Here is a 21,783-nt window from a genome sequence, read left to right as displayed (position 1 = left end):
CAAACTTCAACTCACACCTACTTCAGCAAAAGTTGCTGAAGAAGACAGCAGCCAGAACTCAGGAAAAGCAAAATCATACAATTTTTAGAGCATGTTAATTAAACGAACAAGTTACATAATTAAATTCAGGCTGCACATTCTTAACTGCAGGGCTCAGTTAAGAGCCCAAAAATCAGTACCTTCAAAATACATTCTCTGCACTTCTGTTCTTTAGGATCCTGCATATCCTGCTGCTCTATACATAAGATCTCTGCAGGAACACATTACAAGCATGGTACTGAATAACTGTGTCTGAAGAAGTCACTTGCCAGCATACTAACAGACACCAAATTCTCCAGAAATTAAAGGACTAATGCTTGTCCTCCAGAGACACTAAAATTTTCTTCAGTTAGACCTAAAAAACATATAGGAAAAAAATTTCAGATCTATCTTCAAAAATACAGAGAAGTGTGTTTATCATTAACCACCTGGCCATCTGTTAGAACATCTTATAAAAGAAAAGTACAAATAAGGGCATAGCAATAAGCACGCATAGTCCTTTGGACAGTTACCAAGCTCTTATGAATAAGGAAGTTCAGCCTTTAAAGCTAAGATCTAGAAAACCTAGATGAAAGTTCACACCATTTATAAGTATAATCATTTAACAGGCAGTACTTCTGTCCCTGTCCTACACTCATAATTATGTACTCATAATTAGTAACTGTCTAATTAACAAAAAACAATGGAAACAGCCACTCATGACCATTAACTCCTACGTAAGAAGCATCAGCACTGCCTGGAGATGAAATTGCTACATTTCCTGAAAATGCACCTTGATTAAGGGATGCTTACATCCCCCTACTGATGAAACAACCTCTGTGTAGATTTAACTGACTTCACAGCAAAATTTTTTTGTCAGTCATTCCAACAGATAAAAAAATCAAATAATTACTTTTGCCTGAAAATAAGGTTTGCACAATGGAACAGGTTTGTTCGGTTTGAATTGCCAAGATCAATTTCAAAGCAGAGAAAATAAGCACCTGGATGTATTTGCTGAGAGCTGAAACGTAATTGTTTAAACAGAAAGAAGTTAGCTGCAATTTTATCATAAAAGAGCAAACAGAAAGCATAGCTAAAGGAATCAAATTATTGATTTACAAATTAACCTCGAGTTGTTCGGATCACCACTCCATATTTCAGAGTATTCCCATTTTGCTGAGTGGGAATAGCCACCTGCTTCCTTGGCAGACAATAAGAAAACAGCAGAGCAAGGAGAAATGTGACTAAGTTATCTGCACATTGATTCAAGCACTCTGAACAAAAACATCAAGCATAACCATATTAAAGTTTGACAAGTAAGGCAGCTTTTCTAGGATTTCAACTACTCTGTAAGTGGTAAGTATTGCTGTTAATTTGGAGGCTGAGACACTTTTGCTTTCAGCAGTTGCTTAAATGCCCAAAGTCTGACAGGTATGTAATGGTTCATTTAAATGTTATGGGGAAATAAGGTCACATAACAAGAAGCATATATCAGAGGGATTAAGCTGTGAAAGAGAGCATAAAAACAGTTTTCAGCAGATCATAATATCAATTCTTCTCTTTTCCAGAACTCTTGGCAAGCATCTCTAAGGTCTAAACATCTACCCTTTCTCCTTTATGTTTAGTTCCCAGAAAAAGGGAGAATTAACTGATTACAAAATGACAGCAGTTACTAGCCCACTTTCCTTCACTCTGTTGGGTTTATTTCAGTGAATGATCAAACAAACACAAGAGAAGGCAGCACCAACACTTTGGTGTTTATATGTGATTAAATTTCTCAGAAGAAATACTTGCAATTTTTGTCCCTTCGGGGAGGATGGATAAGGGGAGGGAGGGAAAAGGAGGAAAAACAAAAAGAAGAGAATACCAAGTGATAATGGTAATCTGAGACCAAAGCACCCATCCATCAACTCTGAGGTAGTATTTCAAGTTATTTAAAGACCTCCTTCAAGCCACTAATTAAGAAAATGAATTGTCAAAAATTAGAGGAGCAGACTGCTAATCTGCCTGATCCAAAGCACCGTAGCTAATATGGTGTCTGGGGACAGTATGTAAGGCTGTAATAAGAAAAAGATCTGTATGTAAGCATTTCATGCAGGGATTAGGAAGGCATGCTCCCCACACTAGGGAAAAAATAATCAGAAACAGAATTGTACAGCTCTATTTTCTGAGTAAGATTCAATGGATGCTGCAGGGTTAGATGATGGAAACGGAGGAACCATCTGCAGGATGACTTTGTCCCTAGGAAACAGATATTGAGACAGGCAAAACAAAAACTGACAACTGCCTAATCTCCAGGCTTAAGAAAAGACTACCAAAACATTATGTTACCAAGAAACAGAAGAGAAAAAGATCCTATGGTTCAAATACAGCACAAGTGGGTGTGTAAAAATGTTTTAAAATTAACACCAAGTACTTATAGTGGGAAAGTGCTCAAAAAAAAAAAAGACCATAAAAATTTAGGCAGCATGAAGCATTTTCACAGATCTGCAGCCAGTGGCTGTGACATGAAGCTGAATTCTCTCTGTGCTGTAGCTAGCACATTATCCAATGACCCACCATACTGTGGGCACTCAGAAAGCCTCAAATAGCAGAGCTGCCAACTGAATAGTATTCTCTTCTGACCACAAAGCAAAGTATTCTTGAGAAACATTTTTTGAGTGCAAGTGAAAAGACCTCTTTTAATCAATGTCTCTTCATTTCCCATGCAGTGGTCTGACATCAACAGGATCTTCAAACAGGGATGGGCCAAAGAATCTCCCTCCCCTTTTTTGCCCCTACCTCAACCCAAATTACAAAATACTGCCCTTTCAGCTGTGCTGTCACCACTTCCAGAAGGCAGCATTGCGAACCAGGTCAAGAAACTAACCTGGATATAAAAACACAAAAGCAAAACCACAAACAAAAGGCCATATGCCACAAATCCTCATTAAACAAAACAGAACAAACCCCAAACAACCTCAACAAAACAGGATCCATTTCACAGCACAGCTTTATAAAAGAGCTACATCAGCATAACTGAATGGACAAGCAAAAGGAAAAATGAGCATTTTGTAGTGCAATCGCTGCCAAAGTCCTGGACCCATCACCATTGTCTGCAGAGATACAACGTAGCACACACAAATACATCACAAAGTGCTTCAAATATACAACAAACATTCAGCAGTCCCATTTAAATAATTCTGTATCTCTTGGGAGAAAAGTTAATTGACTTGTGCAAAATCTGAGTGAGGGAGCTTCAAATGTGATTAGAACCTACATTTTATTATCCTTAACTGTCTCATACTCCAGCCACTATAGGTCATGTTTTGTCCTGAAAAACCTCAATCTTAGCTGGACAAAAGGTAGAGTCTTTTGTTTTAATTAGCATTTTATGTATATTAGGAAAAAACATATATAAACTGAAAATAGGACTCTGATTAACACACCTTTTATATGGCCTTCCAAGAGAAACACAGCCTACTAACAGACAGAGAAAAGCCAAGATGGTAAAAGCAAGAGGGTCTTTTTCCTTCTCCATGCAGAACCTCTCACCTTTTCACCATAAAAATTTGCTAACATGAGGAAAACATACTCAAAGCTTTTCAACAGACAATATTGATAATGAAGACATTTTCACATTAAAAGGCATGGATGTGTATAAGAGCAGTTTCAAACACCTTTTAAAACTGCCTTAAAAATACCCAAACACAAATATGTGCCCCCAGTCCGTACTGAATGATCCTCCACTGCCAAGGAACTTTCTCAACACATGGCAGAGCAGCTTTAAACCAAGGGCACTGCTGGTCTCACCCTGTATTCTCTCCATCAGCAGTGACACCTGCTGGTACACATCTGTGCCAGCACACCCCTGTGTGGGACACAACTGCAATTGCAGCGTGTTTAGTGTGCTAAAAAAGCCACACTTCTGCACCCCAAGTGCCCTATCAAGGTGCCAGGGACCCCTTGGACTTTCAAGGGGCAAAAGGAAGATTAGCAATGAACATTTCAGCTCATTGCAGCTGCATGACAATGCTGATCAGCCAGCCCCAGGTAACCCTGGAGTTAATCCACATCATAACCTTACCCGTCCCTGCATCTTGTCAGTTATCAATTAGAAATGAGTCTTTAAGTTATCCAAACTCTAAAATAATATCATCACACTTGCCAGTGAAGACATGTCCCAAGAAAAGCAGGGCACATAACAGAATTTTAGAAAGTGTAAAAAACCTGTCTCCAACCATTCTTCTTTTCCCCATCACCAGAAAGTAGATTTAAACTCTGCATTCAGGAAATTAGATCACAGCAACACATTCAAGTGCATTAGTGTAAATTATGCCATGTGTATGGAAATAATTTTTAATATTAATATTGCTTTTTCTGTCAAATATGCTATATTATTGAAATCAAGAGAGCTGCAATAAAGCAAATATCAGCAGAAGAGTAGAAGACACATAAAATAGAGCTTAAAATGGATGTCAGGACATTTTTGAGCCTATTTCCTCACTATAACTTGACTTAAAACCTTCCAAATAAAAACCTAGTAGATATAGTCCTAAAAAACTTCTGCAATGCCAGCTTTACAGTTACCCAGGAATCTGGAACAGGGCTAAAATACCCGTGTCATTAAGAATCTTGCTAATTTCTAAACTAAATTGATGTTGCTGAAATTGTACTCCAGTATTCTCTTTCCTGTCCCCCCACTGGACTTTGAAAATTATTTTCTCTGCAACACATATTAGAAGACAATTATCACATCGCTTCTCAGTTTTGTTTTCTTCAGATTAAACAAACCCAATTGCTCTTCCACTTAATAGCTCAAGTACTATGACTCTAGATTATTGAGGAGTCATTTTTCCCTCTGCTGAGCTGTTTATATGGTGTGACAATGCAGTGAGCCAAGCCAGACACCAGCCTGGCACAGGTCTTGCCCTAAGTGGGACAGTGAGAGTAAGGATTACACTGCTCCTGCTCACATATCTCAGTATAGTCACACACACAGGTGTGCTGCATGAAAGGGAACTCAGAGCAACTGAGACTTCTCACTTTGGATTCCTAGAAAACAAATGCCAGGATCTAGCAAAAGAAAAGTAAAGAAAGGGAAGTATCTAAATGCTCTGTGCAGTTGAGGATGCCTAACCAGAAATTTCAGCCAAAGCTGTCTGGCTTGGAGACCAAAGGGAATATTCAAGTTTATCACTTAATCTTAACTCCTTCTCACTTGCAGACCTGGCTTTCTTTCTGACTGCATTCAATCATCCAGGAACAAACTCAAGTCTGGCAAGAGGCACGCTTGTGCACATACAGACATGACTTCTGAGTAAAGGATCTTCAGCACCATCCCCTGGACACTTTGACTAAAGCTGCAAGAGATACTCAAATTCTTAAACTAAAACTTTAAGCAGTGAGAAAGAAACTTATCTAAAGTTATTTCTCCTAGATCAAGTGCTACAATGATGTTAAAAAAAAGGAAAACTTACAGCATAACTACTACACGCTCCCCCCATTTAAACTAATAAAGTTCAAACAGGAAGCAAAGCACACGTCATACTTTCAGAAGGAAAAGGAAAGGATTAGGACCAAAAGCAGGAGAACTACTTCAACAGCACAGAAACAAATATTTTCTCTCCTTGACACTCCCACACACACTTGCCTTAGCCCACTCCCTAAAGCTAGCATTGCATTGTGTTAAAAGCTGGCCCTGTTCCCAATGGAGGAGAAAAAAAGGTGGGTATGGAATACACATCCTGATATTTCAGAACATGCTTTCTCCATTGTCTTCTTGAAATCAGAAGGGCCATTTTCACATTAATGTGAACATTTATCAATTGTCACCTGTGCTAGTGTTTGTCCCCATCCTTGAAGTACCCACTGTCATTTGCTGAGACAACAAACGTAGTCCTTGTGTAGAGTTCTCACTCGAGCATGCTTTCTTCTGCCAACTCCTATTACAGGCAACTGATGTCCAGTACAGGAGTTAATTTAAAAATGAAATTAAAATGCAGCCTTCTTGATCCTTAGATCATTGCTTGCCTTGAAAATTAGCTTCAACTGTTCATCCAACTTAGCACTGTTATTTTCCAAGCCTATTGCCTTGAACCAATATGGTGCTATTATACTTACAGGTAGACATACCACATAATCTAATTTAAAAGTGGTCAGTTTAATGCTTTTGGGGTTGTCATTGAGTTGCAGTAATTATTTGTTGATGTTTACTTAGACACATTAAGTAAAGGAAAACTTCATAACTACTCAGACAGGTCACTCCTGGGCAACATTTTGTTTCTGAGGATGTTTCAAGAGCATTAATGGGAACTCACAAGGGATCTCCAGACCATGAGAGGCAGTTCAGCTTGCTTTCTGAAGAACAAACATATCTTTTTTTTCTCTTCTCTGACTTAGAAAGATAGCAGATTTAAAAAGTGGCCTACAGATGGGAACTCAAGAGACATAGCTAAACAGCAATTATGAACACAAAGCCAGCAAATTCAGAATACAAATGAGAGTTCAAAAAAGGATGAGGAAGACTAAAAACATTCATCTTGAAGGAGAGAATGAGCTGGTAGAAAGGATGCGTACAAGAGAACTGAAGTAATTCATGGTGTGCACACAGATTTCCCATACATAGTTAAAAATCAAATTGAAAAGGCTCACCAAAATCTATATATAAGGGGTTTTCAGTCATTCAGGTCTGTCTAAAAACCAAACCAGACATCTGGAGATAGAAGCCTGCTATGGCCAATGTATCTGCTCACATGCATCTACACTAAGCAGCAGGGAAGGACCTAGGAGTATTGCACAAGGATTTTCAGAACACATACAACAAAACCAATGCAAATTTTTACATATGGTTACTTCCAAGTGCTTTCCAGACAATTCCCACATAGTACCATTCCCTCCTTATGCAATCTTACAGCAGCTTAAGCACTGATCTAGTCAACTGACCCAAAATGTTCTGTTTACAACTCTTATCTGAGATTCGTCATTTGTCAAGTACAAGTTTTAGAAAAGAAATAAAATTTAGTCCTTGATCTGGGTACACATGTAACTGAATTCAAAAAGTTAAGTATCAATAAGTGTTTTCCTTAAATTTAAATTATTCATTCCTTCCTCTCTAGAATTTATATCACAAATGATGAAAAATAAACCAATTTTTAAGTGCAGCATGAGGAGGAAGAGAACAAGATGGGCAGTTTGTTAAATCCTTGCCTTCATCAGAAGTTAGATTGGTACAATCACTGAAGTGCAAGTTCAGTTGTTTATTTGCATAGGAAAAAAAAAAAAGCCCTAAAATAGAACTGTTATCCTCAAGTTTGAGCCTATGCCAGGAGTTAGAGCAAGTCAGTTATGGTGGCTACCATCAAACATGACAAGTGAAAGAGAGCAGTACAAACTCTGTAAGCAGATCAAACCTTGACAAGTCCACCAGTTATAATGCAGCTCTAGGCACTAAATGATAATAATGTAGATGTATTCAATACTGTAATTCAGAACTGCAAAATACATAGTTTTGAATCACAAAGGAAAAAACGTGTTTGAAATGAAATCTGATGGCTCAGAACACCATGCTGTCAATGGTGGTTTTAATAAGCTAGACACTGGTGCAAACTATAGGTCAGAGCCCAGGGATATTTCAGCACCTAACTTGTCATTGATTCAATAAAAGCTTACAGCCTGAAAACCACAGTCAGGTGCACAAAACCTGTAAAAATCTGGGTCTACAAACACCTTCCTGAAGTACTAACATGGATGATCAATCAACTCCAGACAATACTCCAACCACTTTGTGACCTAAGCAATCTCTGAACTGGAACACTTCTCAAAAAGATCCTGAACCAAACAACCAAACACAACTCTGAGAGACACAATCTCACTTAAACATGCAAGACTTTACATAAATATTTTTATCTATTCACCTCAATATACTTAGCAAATGATGGCTAATGTAATTCTATTTATAGTTGGGAAACAGACACCTTTTCTATCATTGCTACAATTACATCAGGCAGTAGCACTGCCACCCAAACATTTTATTCTCAATACCATGCCTCATCTACCAGGCCATACCACAAGGTCAGAGGCAAACTCTTCCAACTCAGTACTCATGGAAAGCCACATAGCAGTTATGCAATTATCCCCTCCAACATCAGTTCCTTTCTTAACACATCACCTTTAGTAATTGAAGCAAAATGCTTTTGGTTTGGGGGCAAAGAGGGAATTCTTTTTTTTTGCTTCCTTTTCTACTAACAATATGAATGCTAAAATTTCAGCCTACTATGAAAATGCATGTTGATTTTGTTTATTCAGCATTTAACGAAGAGTTTCAGTGGGGTTTAAGTGAAATAGTGGGATGCAATACAAAAGGAAGTCTTTGCTGCCACCTAGAGGTAAGATCTTGGAGGAACACAGAGAAAGAAAAATGCATCTCCTTTTTCCCTCCTCACTTTCCAAATCAAATGCTTTCCTTTCTCAATGCATTAAAAAAAATTCTAAAGTGCTACAAATTGAAACATGCTGATTTTAAGAATGAAAGCATGAAAGAGGTTTTAGACACTCAGACTACGTATCTTCTCTTTGGTAGTGACCAGTGTTAAATGCCTGTGAACATTAAGTAGTACCAGGCACACAGAGTAGAAAATCCAGCCATTGGCACCCTGCAACTTACAGCTGGAATCTCCACACATCTTTGTGATTAGCAGTCCTTGATTGATGCCCTGAATCAGTACAAATTCTCTCCAAACCAATTTATATCATCACCTCAAAAATTGTCTGTCCCAATGAGTTTCATAGCTCATTGACAAGGGAAAACACTTTTCACATACCTTTAATTCACTCCCAGTGGATGCCCCCTCAAGCATACTAGAAAACTGCCCTATTCACCATAGTGCTACATTTCTGTTGTTTATTTTTCTCACCACCATCTATTATCCAATCTTGAAAAGGTTTAGCATGTGTTATTAATCTTCACTCAGAAGACATTTCATAACTGATAGGTTATGCCAAAATGCAAAAAAGGTCACAAAGACTTTCTTGAGCGGTTTGGCAAAACCCAGCAAAACATCCACAATATAGGATGGGATGGTTTGGATTCACACACTAAAAAAAGGATGGAATTTGTTTTCTTCTATTCTTTTCCTAGTAATTCCTAACTTGTCTGTTACCTTTTTGACAACTGCCAGTTGCTGAGCAATGAGGACAATTTACAGGGATTCCAAGATCTGTTCTGACTGACAATAAATGTCACTACTGTACATTAACTAGTTTTCCCTACATATATTATTTTTCAATTGTTAACACTGAACTGACACACATTTTTTACTCACCAACATGAGTTACTGTCAGCTCTTGCTTCTAATATTCTCCCTTTTATACCATATACAAATATTATCATTTCAGTACTGTCTTCCTGTGCAGTTTATGAATATGTTGAGTATCAGAGGGGTCTATGAGATTCAGATGCTATCTCCACTATACTATTAAAAACTAGGTCTCTGCTCTGCTACCTATCCAATTGCCACTTATTAACCTTGAGAATTTTCCTCATTTTTCCACAGTTTGCACACAAAATCTGTTTTCACAAGATTCTTTTGTTAGAGACCACTATCAAGGGGTTTTTTTAAAACTTACCTAGGTCTTTCCCTCCCACGTGGGTCTCATCATTAAACAATCCAATAGCATATACCTATATAACAATATCTGACTAACAGACCTGAATATTATCCCTGACAAGAAATGTGGATGTCTTCACAAAATCAGTAACCATGTGGGCAAACTTATTACTTAACTGACACTTCTACACTTTGATCAGTTCAGCAGTTACATTTATGAATCTTCTGTGAAGCTTTACTCTGAAGTGGCATCGCACCCCTCTAGCATCACCAACAATTGCAGTGGTGTATTGCACATCACTAACAAGGATTCTGCAATTTTAAAAATCATCTCCTTCAGAACGCCTAGAAACCTACCACACTGTTCTGGAAGATTGTTACTATTGTATCTCTTTGTTATCAAACTTTAATTAAGCCCAGGCTGATTTTTTTCCTCACTCATGATCCATTAAGCATCTGCAATGTACAACTTTCCCCAAATTCCTCCACACTGAACACATGCAATGATCTGATGTTGGTTCAGCTTTATTCTATTGAAAACCCTGTCATACATAATTATCTACAGATAAACGGCAAGCTTTTGATTCGTGATTTTTTTTTTTTTCAAACCTGCCCAGACAGATCATTATAGCCACTAGGGTTTGTTGTCATCATATTGCAAAGCTCCCACACCTTCTCAGTGATTTCTCATGGGCAGCTCCTCACAGCACTGACTCCTCCTTCACAGCACAGCCAACAAACTCCATCTCTCCTCACCCACCTAACCCACTCTTTTGTAGCACTCTTCTTGTTACTGGACACAGCTGTGGCCTATTAAGAGCAGGCCTGTTCCTAATCTTTGGTGATTGGTACAGCTGCAACTCCTCAGGTGTGAGACTACCTTCTGCATTATTCTCTTAGATTCTATCCCTCCACAATTCCTCCTTTTCTTTTAATTACAAAGTTGCAGTGTCTCTGGAAAGATATATTTGAGTAAATTGATATTATAACATATTCACAGATCTCACTTAGGACTAACAGTATACAAATGTTCAGGCAACAGGTCACAGCAAGAACATACATTTCTAAATTCTGATTTAGTTTTGCTTTTCACAGTCTAGAACATCAACCTAAGGCTTTTCATAAACTAATGTTGTGTTTACTGTCTTTTGCAGGGCCCTTTGCAAAAGATAGTAAACCCAGTACAATCATCTTTTGTGTAATTTCTGTTGAACTCTGGAATGTGTCTGTGCCCTGACCTTATTACTCAAACTTACATTACATATTATCAGAAACTCTTACACTTCTAGAATATTGACAATATCAATAGCTCTACAACTCTATAAAGGCAACTCACAAGTTAAGGGGTATATTAAGAAAATCCTATCCTACTATATTAGGATAGTAACAAATCAACAGTTACATAATTTTATCAATAGCTATACAACCTGAACAACATCGATCCAGTACGCGTCGAGTGTACTTATGCTTATGGAATATTAACTTTTACACTTATGCCTAATCAAAGATTAATAGTTGCAATTCACAAACAAAATGCACATGTTTCATCAGCAAACAAATCCACCGTGCTGAATGATAGAGCTACTCTGTCCCCAGCTCCAACTGCTGTTTTAATAATTCTCTTCTTCCTTTTACAGTTTTTGTTGTATTAGTTGATTCTTCACTTATTTCCCATTGTGTCCCCAGCGGCTCCCCTGTACCCCAGGTGTTGAAATCTGTCAGGTCCAGACCAGGCAGCCTCCCCTGCTGCTCTCAATGCTACGCTGGGCTCCATCTCTGGCTGCACCTTGCCCTACAGCCCATCCCAAATCACATCAGGTTACTGTGGAGATGGCCACTATACAATTTTAGAGGGCTTCTCTTACATGTTGTCTGTGCAGCTCTGACTCTGCCTCTCAGAGCTCAATGTTGCTTTTGTTCCAGTGCTCATGTAGCAGCAACTTAGCAAACCTTCCGCTGTACTCCTTGGGGGCCGTGCTATTGCTGAGGCACCGGCAGCTGCTGTGGCCATGCCATTTGCACTTCTATCGTGCCACTCCTGTGTCCTGCACACACTGTCATTCAGGGGGAACCCAGCACTGTCCTGGGTTCCCCCTCTGGACTGCGGCCATACCTTGGCAGGGGGCATGGGGCTTGCTCCAATGCACCAAATAAGCAAAGTGTATAGTGTCCACTCCTCATATCCAGCACTCTTCTTCTTGGGGGGGGTGGTATCTCATACATTGTCCAGACTTCTAGGCTCCCAGTTCTGCCTACATTTCTTTCAGGCGCTCAGGTCTGCTTGGCTATAACTCATCTGGATTTTTAGGCTCTGAGGCTCTTGGTTTGCCTGACTCCACTATCTTATTTCTCTTAGGTCTGCAGTCATCTTCATGAATCACCTTGGGATCACATTGCTTAATATTTAAGTCCTTTTTCCCAAACCACCACAGGATCACCTCCTCACTGCTCTCGCTACAGTTCTTTACCCGAATCACCACAGGATCACGTCAGTTTAATGCTTAAGTCCTTCTTCCCAAACCACCATGGGATGATATCAGAATCATGTCCTTACTGCTTTCTCTACAGTTCTCTACCCAAATCACCATGGGACCATGTCAGGCTCACCAGTTGTTATCATCATATTACAAAGCTCCCATACCTTCTCAGTGATTGCCCATGGGCATCTCCTCACAGCACTGACTCCTTCTCCACCGCACAGCCAACAAACTCCATTTCTCCTCACCCACCTAATCCACTCTTTTGTAGCACTGTCTTCTTATTGGACACAGCTGTGGCCTATTAAGAGCAGGCCTGTTCCTAATCTTTGGTAATTAGTACAGCTGCAACTCCTCAGGTGTGAGACTACCTTCCGCACTATCTTTATTTTCTTACATTCTATCCCTCCACAAGGGTTTTGATCTAGCTCATTCTTACTCATAATTAAGTAACCATAATTCAAATTTTTTATTATCTTCATGTGAACACAATTTCCATGTTGTTGTCTTTAAAAATAAAATAAAATTAAGTGAGGTTCTTTGACCCTTAGCTTGACTGAAAAAGTTATATAAAATGCTTGTGATGCAAAAAGGTTTTCTCATTACTACAGTATGTTTAATAATCCTAGTTTCAGATAATGGTACTTTTCAAACAAACTTCTTGCCTTTTTAGCTCTTCACCCCTTCTCCATGCACATAATAACTTATTTGGGGCATATTTGCATTTTTGCAATTAAATATGACTACAATCATTCTGGACGGGGAGCTGTCTCACAAATATGTTAATTTTGTGTACACTGCTCACTGTCAAAGAATGATCTCTCACAGTAAAGTATGACCTGAGTATTGCCCTCTACTCAGGACTGAATCAAGATTTGTTTCTGCATGAAGTTCTCTGATTATTCACCTGGAGAATCCACACAGCTCAATACTTGGCACTGCATCACTCACACAGCACCCTAGGTCTGATAGTCAGCTGACAGACAGGAAACCCCTTTATTTATACTCTGAGTTTCAATCCATTGAGATTCTTTGATATTCCCCAATCAAGTAGGTAAGTTAAATACAAAGCTTCTGTCTCATTACAAGCCAGATAAAGGAAGTTTAAACAAACACCTCTAGAAGCAGTGCATTCAGGTTTACAAACTGGAAAAAGCACTACAAAGCTAAAAATACCTCTTGTTTCTCCTCCCTAAGGCATGATTTATTTTCTCGGTTTATTTCCAGATTACCAATACCTTCCGTCGTTCAATTCCAACTCGGATCCCCAAACCAAAGCCTGCCAGCACAACCAAAGCATCTGTCAAAATTCCTGCTGGACATGCCAACAAACCACTCCAAGACAGTCCTTCTGGAAAGATACGCATTGTAAGGACGGTGTCTAAAGCCTGCCTCCAAAGTGGAGGGAGAAGGTAAATACTTTTCTGTGATCTATGACATTAAAACAGATTTAAGCCATCTGAATCTCAGTTGTTTCAACTGGGGAAAAAATCAGAAACCATCCACATGGTCAGCACATATGGTCACCAATCACAGGACATCAACACAGCCTAATTCTTAGGAGCCAAAGTTAACTGCAGGGACCATGCTCTGCTCCATTTTTATGGTGCATTTCCAGATTTTACCACTCACAGTACAGGAACACAAGACACAAATAAGTTTCTACTATAAATTCAGTTCTGACACGTTCTACAAATAACAACAGTAAGGTTATCTCAGCAGATTTATATAAACATGCTCAAATCACATGAAGGGGGTTGCAGAAAGTGTCATGTTTTCAAAGTTGGTCTAGCCAAGAAGTGTCTCAGTATGAATATTCTAAGTTCAACATTAAGGGTAGAATGAAGAAAGGCATGGAAAAATCTGCTCTTGTGTAACACATTGAATTTAGAGAACTGCAGGGCTCCTTGCTGTGCCAAGCATCACTTTAAAAGCATGATGTGAAGATAAGTAGCTCCCTCCTCACTAGTGTGATTATCTCCACTCAATTCATGCAGATGTTAGATCAGGAAAACAGATGGGAGAATCAAGATGGATATTGTTTGCATCAGCTATATAAACTTTCACCATTTGGACTACAGTATTTAGATTTCAGTTCACTTAAACAGTATTTTAGAACTGATCAAAATTAGTATCAAGCTTAACAGTAAGTTGTGGCTTACACAGAAGTGCAACTTTATTCTTGCATTCTTCCATAATTTTGCCCTTCCTTACAACTCCTCACATAAAATTCACTTAAAATATGTAACCAGATACACTGCTCCTAGTGAAGAAGTTTTTTTTTTAACTGAACTCTTTGCACAAGAAATTCCAGTTCATCCATGAGAGAATTTGCCTTTTTGTTTTTCCTAAAGCATAACTTCTTTAAAAGACTTAAAATTCAAGGTTTCCCTTCAGCCAATACACACACACACACAAAAAAACTCAAAAAAACCCCACAAACCAAAACATTAGAAGAGACTCCATGCTTGTTGTTTCCAATTTTCTGAAAAGTAGCAATTGTTGCTCTGCAAGAAAATTTCTCACTGTTCTGTAGAATGTTAAGAAAGACTAACAAAATACTACTACAACAGCAAGGAAAACCCCCACAAGAATCCTGTAATACCAACTAACACTAGTTACTGCTTTAAAATATAAAAATTAATTTATTTCTCTGGTATTAATGTCTCACTCATTCTTCTTCCCCTAACAGAGTGCATTCCAACAGTCTAAATGGCTCAACTGACAATACATGGGAAAACTCCTTACACATAGGTGTTTCTTTAAGAACTGCCAAATCCTAATTCCTAAATAAAGCAAAAGCTGGTGGTGATCATAGTGCCATAGCCAGAACTGCAATCCTTTTGCTGAAGCAAGGAGAGATTCTGATGCATTCAGCTACCCAATTTTTCCCTTTCATTTCACAGCTAAAAGTTTAACTTAACCATGGAGACAGTACAACACACAGCACTGCTGTGTGACTGTTTTTGCAAACCCACAAGAAACCTATGCCTTCCTCAAAAGCTTCACAAGAAATTCTCTAGAAATACTTTAAAAAAGTTTTAAAAGATCAGTCTACTGAAAAATTATTTCAGCTGTGTCCTACGAGAAACACCTGTGTTAACATGCAGACATAAAGGAATGACTTTGCCACAGTAAAAAGGAAAGGCTTCCCATTTTATTCACCATATCTGCAGCTATCAAGTTCTGAGAGTCCGTATCATGTGTGCTCAGATCCCAACACAGCTCACAGAAGTACACAACTGCAACCTGCAGAATGAATGCACATTGATGTGAAGAAACACAGATTTCAAAAAGCAGCTGTCAACTTGGCATGCTTATCAGAAAGATCTTCAAGTACTGACCAAGTTCTATTACAAGGAACAGCAAGTCACTGATGTGCCAAAAAAAGAGATTCAAACCTCTTCATACAGAGTCCAGCAACAGACCTCAGCTCTGATCAAGCAGCAGTGCTCCCACTGAATGCACTACAATGAAGTCTGCCTCTCCATAGCTGCAAATCACACACTACAAATTGATGTTAACAGGCAAAGAAAGAGAAGAGACCCCCTGGCAAAAGAATTCCTGCAATTCCTGCAATAGCATCCTTTGCTTTAGAGTCCACACAGGGCCCCACAAGCACTGCCAAATCATCCTCTGTGGTCCCATACTCACCTATTTTTGCTGCTGACATACAAGAGTTTTGCTCCTGTCTTGCAATGACACAATTAATTTTTACCTATGAGGGCCATGCCCTACTTAAGATCCTACTTAAGGATCTAAAACTGACAAATGGGGATACTACAACTCCTACGGGATTATGGGCAATACAGAAAGCATGGAGAATGAAAGACAAGGAGGAGTAACTAAAAAGGAGGAAACTGGAGGAATTTCTGAAAAATAGAAGTCCATCCTTCTCCCTCAAACTGACTGGGAGATGAGGCATGCTGGCTACAGGCAAGATCTGGATGTTTATAGCGCTGTGAGAATTGCTCTTTTCTGTTCATGGAGGGAACAGGAGAAAGTTGGGCTCCTTCACCAGTATGAAATAAACTCCTCCGAATTCCTTATCCTTTCCTTTGTAATTCTGAATGCCATATAAAAACCATATGAAATCTGGACAAAGTTGTGGCACAAACTGGAAGAAAGGAAGGTAAGGAAGTCCTGCAGTTGCATGACGTGGGACATATGTAACACTAAACTATGCTGCTAAGTGGAGAATAATCCCTAACAGCTCCCTCCACAAATCTCATCTCAAAGGTTTGCTGAAGATGTTATAAGGCAAGATTCTGTTTTTGTCATGTGACAAGATACAAAGATGGGTAATCCCTTTAGCATTTTTTGCCTTGGGTTTTGTGGGCTTTTTTTATACCTATAAATCATTTGCAGCAGGGTAAACATTCACATCTTAAGGTGAGAGTAATTATCTTTAATTTTTAATATGAACTCTAAAGTAATGACATCCAATGATATGGCCAAAAGCAAATTTAGAATTACATATCCATACACAAAGATATATATTTATATATATTTTGTGTTTTCGTACTCTTTAGGTGGAGTGTATGAATGATGCTCACACTCATTTTAAAAGTAGCCTTTTAAAGTGGCTAAAACACTTTTGAGAGCTAAATTCTGATGAATATTCTGTAGGTCAGAGCTTATTCTAAGATTAATTTTAAAGGATCTGGCAAAAGATCATTATTTCAAAAGTACATTTGAATTCTGCTTTGCACCTGCAGTTATGGCAGAGATGTTATTTTTAAATAGGTCAGCAAATGAGGTTGGATAGTATTTTTTTAACAGAAGTTCATTTTTCACAGAAATGAAATTGACCAAGTCTTTCAAAGGTGCTCACTAATGTGCAATTATTTTCTTGTATTGCTGCCTGCATCATACATTGTGAACAGTGGTTTCCTCTTTTATGCCAACTGATTTGAAAGCATTCTACAGTATCGATAAGATGCTGTACAAATTAACCCTTGATTTTAAATGTTTTACGTCAAAAATAGCTACACAAAATAAAAGTAACAGATGTTTTATGTTTACTGTTAGCTTGTGTCAACTTCATCCAACAACAGGCTCCATAAAAAGAGCCTGCCAACAAGTTTACAAAGGTGGGCTGCAGACAGCAGAGTACCTGGTTTGCACAACACTCACCTGTATTTACTACTCATAACACACTCAAAAAATGTTCTTGCAGTAACGTATATTGGGTTAGACACCTCCAGAGGTTATTTTCCACCTGAATTCTTTCAGTAATTCAAAAATGCTATTGTGAAAATCCCAAGTTTTTCATAACTGGAAAAGCTGTCATTCACAGTCTCACTTCAAAGTCAGATGGTTCATCCCATATGTCAGAAGTTTATAATCAAAGTCCTGCTCTGTATGCAGTTTCTAGAGGAAAGCTGACAACACTGTGACAGTCAGCTAACCACTGAATGAAATCTGTGGTGGCAGAATGGGCAGGTAGGCTCTTAAGAAAAATTCCTAATGAAGAGCATTTACCATGAGAACTGGGACTGCTTAAGGAACCCACATGAGACTAAAAATAAAAATTAAATGCTCAGAAACCTAATTAGGTCTTGTGGGCCCCCTTTATTACATACATACAGCTTTTACAATGCTTCCTCTCTATTCTCCAAGTACCTTTTCACAGGAAATAAGCACCAATTATCAAGACACTCAAAAAACTGGAGTCTTTGCAGAGGTGCAGATAACTCCCAGTAATGCCCAACTCTTGCCAATAGTGTATTAAAAAATAAATTTAAAAAACAATCAATAAAATAGGGCACTATAAAGTCTAAAGTCATTCTAGTTGCCTAGATCTACCTAAATTTTCATACTAAATGCAAGCATTACAGAGAAAACGTCTTACAGCTAGTGGTTTCAAGACACATTAACAAAATACAAGTGTATGAGCCAGGTACCATAACCATCAGGAAAGAAAAGACAAATCAGTCACAGCACCGTACTCCAAGAAGCAGTGGCTGGAGAGAGCTTTAACTCCTGCCTTTTACAGTAACACATGGCGAGGGTGATGCGACACATCCCAGTGAGCACACGGGGGATGCTTTTCAAGTACCACAGATGCTTTTCCCTCCAAAGGCAGTACTATGGATTTGCTGTTTCCTAGGCCTTACAGAACTGCAAGTAAGTTCATTCAAGTAATGGCAAACACAATCACAGGATAGTCCGAGGTGGAAGGGACCCACGAGGATCATCCATTACGCAAAAGCCTTTCATCAAATAAACTCTTTGGAAGAAGATATAGTTTGGAAGGTAAATGAATGCAAGGGAGAGCTGAACCCTGAATTCAAACCAAGAGGTTTTCCCATTCCCCTCGCTTTTCAAACTTCGCGTAAATGTATTTTGTCATGTGGGTTCCTGTTGTTAGCTAGGTACTGCATTTTCATTGCCGCTCCATCGTCTATCCCAGGGCTCAGATCAGAGACGGGACATCACCTCGCTGCAGAGACTCTGCTTACAAGCAAACCCGCCCTCGGAAGCAAGCAGGGAAAAGCAGGCACAGGGGAAAAAAGCGAGCGAGAGTGGAAAACCTGGAGAAGTAAATTAATAGCAGAGAAAGGAAAGGCGGAGAGGGGAAGTGGAAAAAACACCCAAAATCCAACGAAAAGGAAGGAGGGTAGGAAAGGAGGGCAGGGGTGTAATGTTTCAATCCCAGCGTGAGGAGGGAGCTCGGGGAGAGCAGTACCTGGCGTGCCGCCCGTCCCGGGCTCGGTGTCCCACCACGGCTCCTCCAGCGTGTCGCCCATGCCGCCGCCGCCGCGCCTGCGCACTGCGCGCCGGGCCGGGCGGGCGTGCCCCGCGCTGCCGGGGGCCGGCCCTGCCCCGGGCACGGCTGCTGCCTCAGCTGACACTGCTTCGTACACAATTGTCTTCTGAAAGAGAAGAAGGCCTTTAAGTGCATGCTGGGGGCTATTTTTCCCTTTTATTATTTCTTCCTTTTTTTTTTTTTAGTAGAAAATACAGAAGCGAGAGAAAGAGGAAAGGAATTCAAACTACTACCCCGTTCTTCACAACATTCGCTTAATTGCCTCAACCCGCTTTCACGCTGTCAAATACCTCGCTTGATTGCCTCAAGCCGCTTTCACACTGTCAAATACCTACTTTCTTGGTTGAGGTATTCACGTAATCTTTGCTGAGGAACAGATAGGTGCCTGCAGGGGGTGCTCGTTGCCTTGGAATGGCTGTTCCCGGCCCTTTGGCAGCGCAGCCTGCAGGGCGAGCGGGCCCATCCTGGATCTCTTCCCGCAGGAGCCGTCCCGCTCAGCCTGAGCGTTACCGCTGGAGCCCATCCCGAGTCGAGCCGTGGAAATGAAACAGAACAGTGTAAGGACTGGAATCTCTCGTCAGGCGGCGCTGCTATTCCGTGCATAACCCGCTCCAATTATTTTTCTCAACTTCTATTGAAGTATACTATTTTTCCCCCCTTTGAGGATGCAGGTGGGTAAGGAACGTGCATAACAGAGAGCATTCGTATTGATCTGCCCAGGGTTACTAATGGACGTCACCAAGTGATTTGCAGCTCTTGGAAACTGCGTGAAACTTGTGAATTTCCACACTCGCGGAGTACGTCCAACCTGTGGCACATTAAACACTGTGGGGGAAGTCACTTAATAATCAAACCCACATCTGGCAGAGCAGTTCAGCTTTATGAAAACATTCAAATCTCCGGCAGAGCGACTCCCCTGCCCTACTCCAGGGGCGCTGCGCGGCCGCTCCCTCAGAGGCCGCCCCTGCCCGGCTTCCGCGCTTTGCGGCCCGCGCCCTCAGCCCGGCGGCCGGGAAGGCGGGGACGGCGGCCGGAAGGCAGGGAGAGCAGCCGGGAAGGCGGGGACGGCTCCGGGAGGAGCGGCCTCGGGCAGGAAACGCCTCCCGAGCGCGCTTTACGGCCGGGCGAGCGGGCACGTCAACAGCTATGGCGGAAGGAGAAGAGGCGCTGCCGCCGCCGGGCAGCTGGTGAGTTATGGGGGTGTGGGCGCTCTCCCTGCCGCTCGCTTCCCTCTCCTCCGCAGCGGAGACAGCGGAGAGAGGCCGGAACGCCCCGCCCGCCGCCGCTCTCCCCTCGGGACGCGCCGCGCTCGGGGTCGCGCTGGGAGCCCGCCAGGAGCCCCCGCAAACGCCGCCGGTGCTCGGCGGCTCCGGGTCCCCAGAGAGGAAGGGGCCCGTCAAAATACGGGCGAGACAGAAAACGAGGGCCGTGCCCAGCCTGGAGCCAGGCGGTCGCCCCAGTTTAAAATGACAGTTTTAATATGCGGTAGGAGCTGCTCCGGGAGTCTGCCTGGAGTGGAGTTGCTTTGTTCAGTTCAGCTTCCCGTTTCGCTGCATTCCTGCTTTCAGGAACAGGTGACAGCAGTGGGTCCTGCCTCGTTTTCTGAATGATTTTGCTCACCACCTTCCTTTAGCGCAGCTATTACTTATAATGGATTTTACGTTGAACCCCTAGGACAAGAATAGAGACTATTTCTGGAGCGTGTATAGGATCATTTTGATGGTAACAGTGATGTGATTTTAGTATTTGTTGCATGCGTATTCACTCAAGATTGCCGAGGCTTAAATAAACATTGTGTTTAAACACTGAAGCTATTCTTACTGCACCCAGCATCTCCATTTGCGTCTTCACTTTGTTTTTGTCTTTGCGCTTCTGCATTGCATGTGATTTCTTTCTGTGGCTCTCTGCCACACCATTGCTCTTTGTCCTTTCCACGTATATGCTTTTCTAGCAATTACTTTACAGAGCTTCTTTCTATGATCATTTCCATTCTGAGTTCCAATAATTTCCAAGGTTTTGCTTTTAGGCTCTATTTGATGTGGCAGATTTAAAGTTTCCTGTGCTTAGTTATGTCACTCTAAAGAAACCAGAACACACTCTAAAGAAACACACACACACAGGTGTAGGTGTAAACTCTTGTCTAGTTTTGTTCTACAGATACACCTCTTGGTTGAAACAACTTCATATCATTAACTAGAAAATGAAAGTTATTTGGTGCCATTTTTCATTCTTGTGTTTTTTACTTTTAGTTACAGCCTCAAAATTTGTGAAGCTCTTTCTATAAGCACAGTGTTGCATAAGCATTATTTCTAAATAAAGGTCTGACTGTTGGGCCATTTAATTACAAAGCAAGGGATGGACTCCCTGACAGTGCACTCTCAACACTTTGAAATATAACTCTGGACATTAAATAAGAACCATACCTCAAATACCTCTGAAAAAATACTCCAGATTACTTCCATTACTAATATTGCTGTCTCCCAGATCACAATCAACTTCTCTAGAATTTCTGTTAAGGATGAGGACGAGTGTGTTTCCAGACACATTTCAAGGCACAGCCTGTATTGTTGATATTCTGATTGGCAGCCTCAAAACTATAGTCAATTGTATATGCTGATGGTACTAGAAAATGCAAACTTGAAGACGTGTTAAAACAAATGTAAGTCTTTAAGTGTTAAAGCGTTAAACAGATTTAACACTTTATGGGAACAATTAAAGAGTTTTATGCTTAAATGCTGTATTAGTATGTGACAGTGCATCCTGTTACTAGAGGTGTGTGCTGTGATTGACAAAATTGCATTCCTTATTGCTTGCTTAGAAACTTCATGTGGCTTTTGAGTTTGTTTTCCTGTTTTGGTTTTTGTTTAAAAACCAGTTTCAGTGGAGTATTTGCATTTTCATTTATGGATTTAAAGCATTGTCTTATATT

General features: G+C 40.4%; 3 protein-coding genes across 5 annotated transcripts in view; 2 read left to right on the top strand and 1 right to left on the bottom strand.

Moving 5' to 3' along the window:
• The window catches only part of FILIP1L (filamin A interacting protein 1 like), a 191,591-nt gene extending 174,485 nt beyond the window's left edge, over positions 1–17,106 (top strand). For both annotated transcript variants that reach the window (XM_077174436.1, XM_077174437.1), the window contains 2 exons: positions 13,310–13,494; positions 14,775–17,106. In XM_077174436.1, the coding sequence (XP_077030551.1) occupies positions 13,310–13,494; positions 14,775–14,865 (276 nt within the window). In that variant the 3' untranslated portion in view covers positions 14,866–17,106. The remainder of the gene's footprint in view (positions 1–13,309; positions 13,495–14,774) is intronic.
• Positions 1–18,930, bottom strand: part of CMSS1 (cms1 ribosomal small subunit homolog) — a 226,547-nt gene extending 207,617 nt beyond the window's left edge. Inside the window, exon 1 of the mRNA XM_077174440.1 lies at positions 18,774–18,930. Within this exon, the coding sequence (XP_077030555.1) occupies positions 18,774–18,834 (61 nt within the window). The 5' untranslated portion in view covers positions 18,835–18,930. The remainder of the gene's footprint in view (positions 1–18,773) is intronic.
• Positions 18,931–19,799: 869 nt separating this feature from the next.
• Positions 19,800–21,783, top strand: part of TBC1D23 (TBC1 domain family member 23) — a 32,011-nt gene continuing 30,027 nt past the window's right edge. The window contains exon 1 of one of the 2 annotated variants that reach the window (XM_054628390.2): positions 19,800–20,041. In XM_054628390.2, coding sequence (XP_054484365.1) covers positions 20,001–20,041 — 41 coding nt within the window. In that variant the 5' untranslated portion in view covers positions 19,800–20,000. The remainder of the gene's footprint in view (positions 20,042–21,783) is intronic. The other variant, XM_054628389.2, reaches the window with a different exon arrangement.

This window comes from Agelaius phoeniceus, chromosome 2, assembly GCF_051311805.1.
Source record: "Agelaius phoeniceus isolate bAgePho1 chromosome 2, bAgePho1.hap1, whole genome shotgun sequence".
Classification (NCBI taxonomy): domain Eukaryota; kingdom Metazoa; phylum Chordata; class Aves; order Passeriformes; family Icteridae; genus Agelaius; species Agelaius phoeniceus.
The sequence above is the reverse complement of the archived record's forward strand: the minus strand, read 5'-3'. Positions and strand labels throughout refer to the sequence as shown.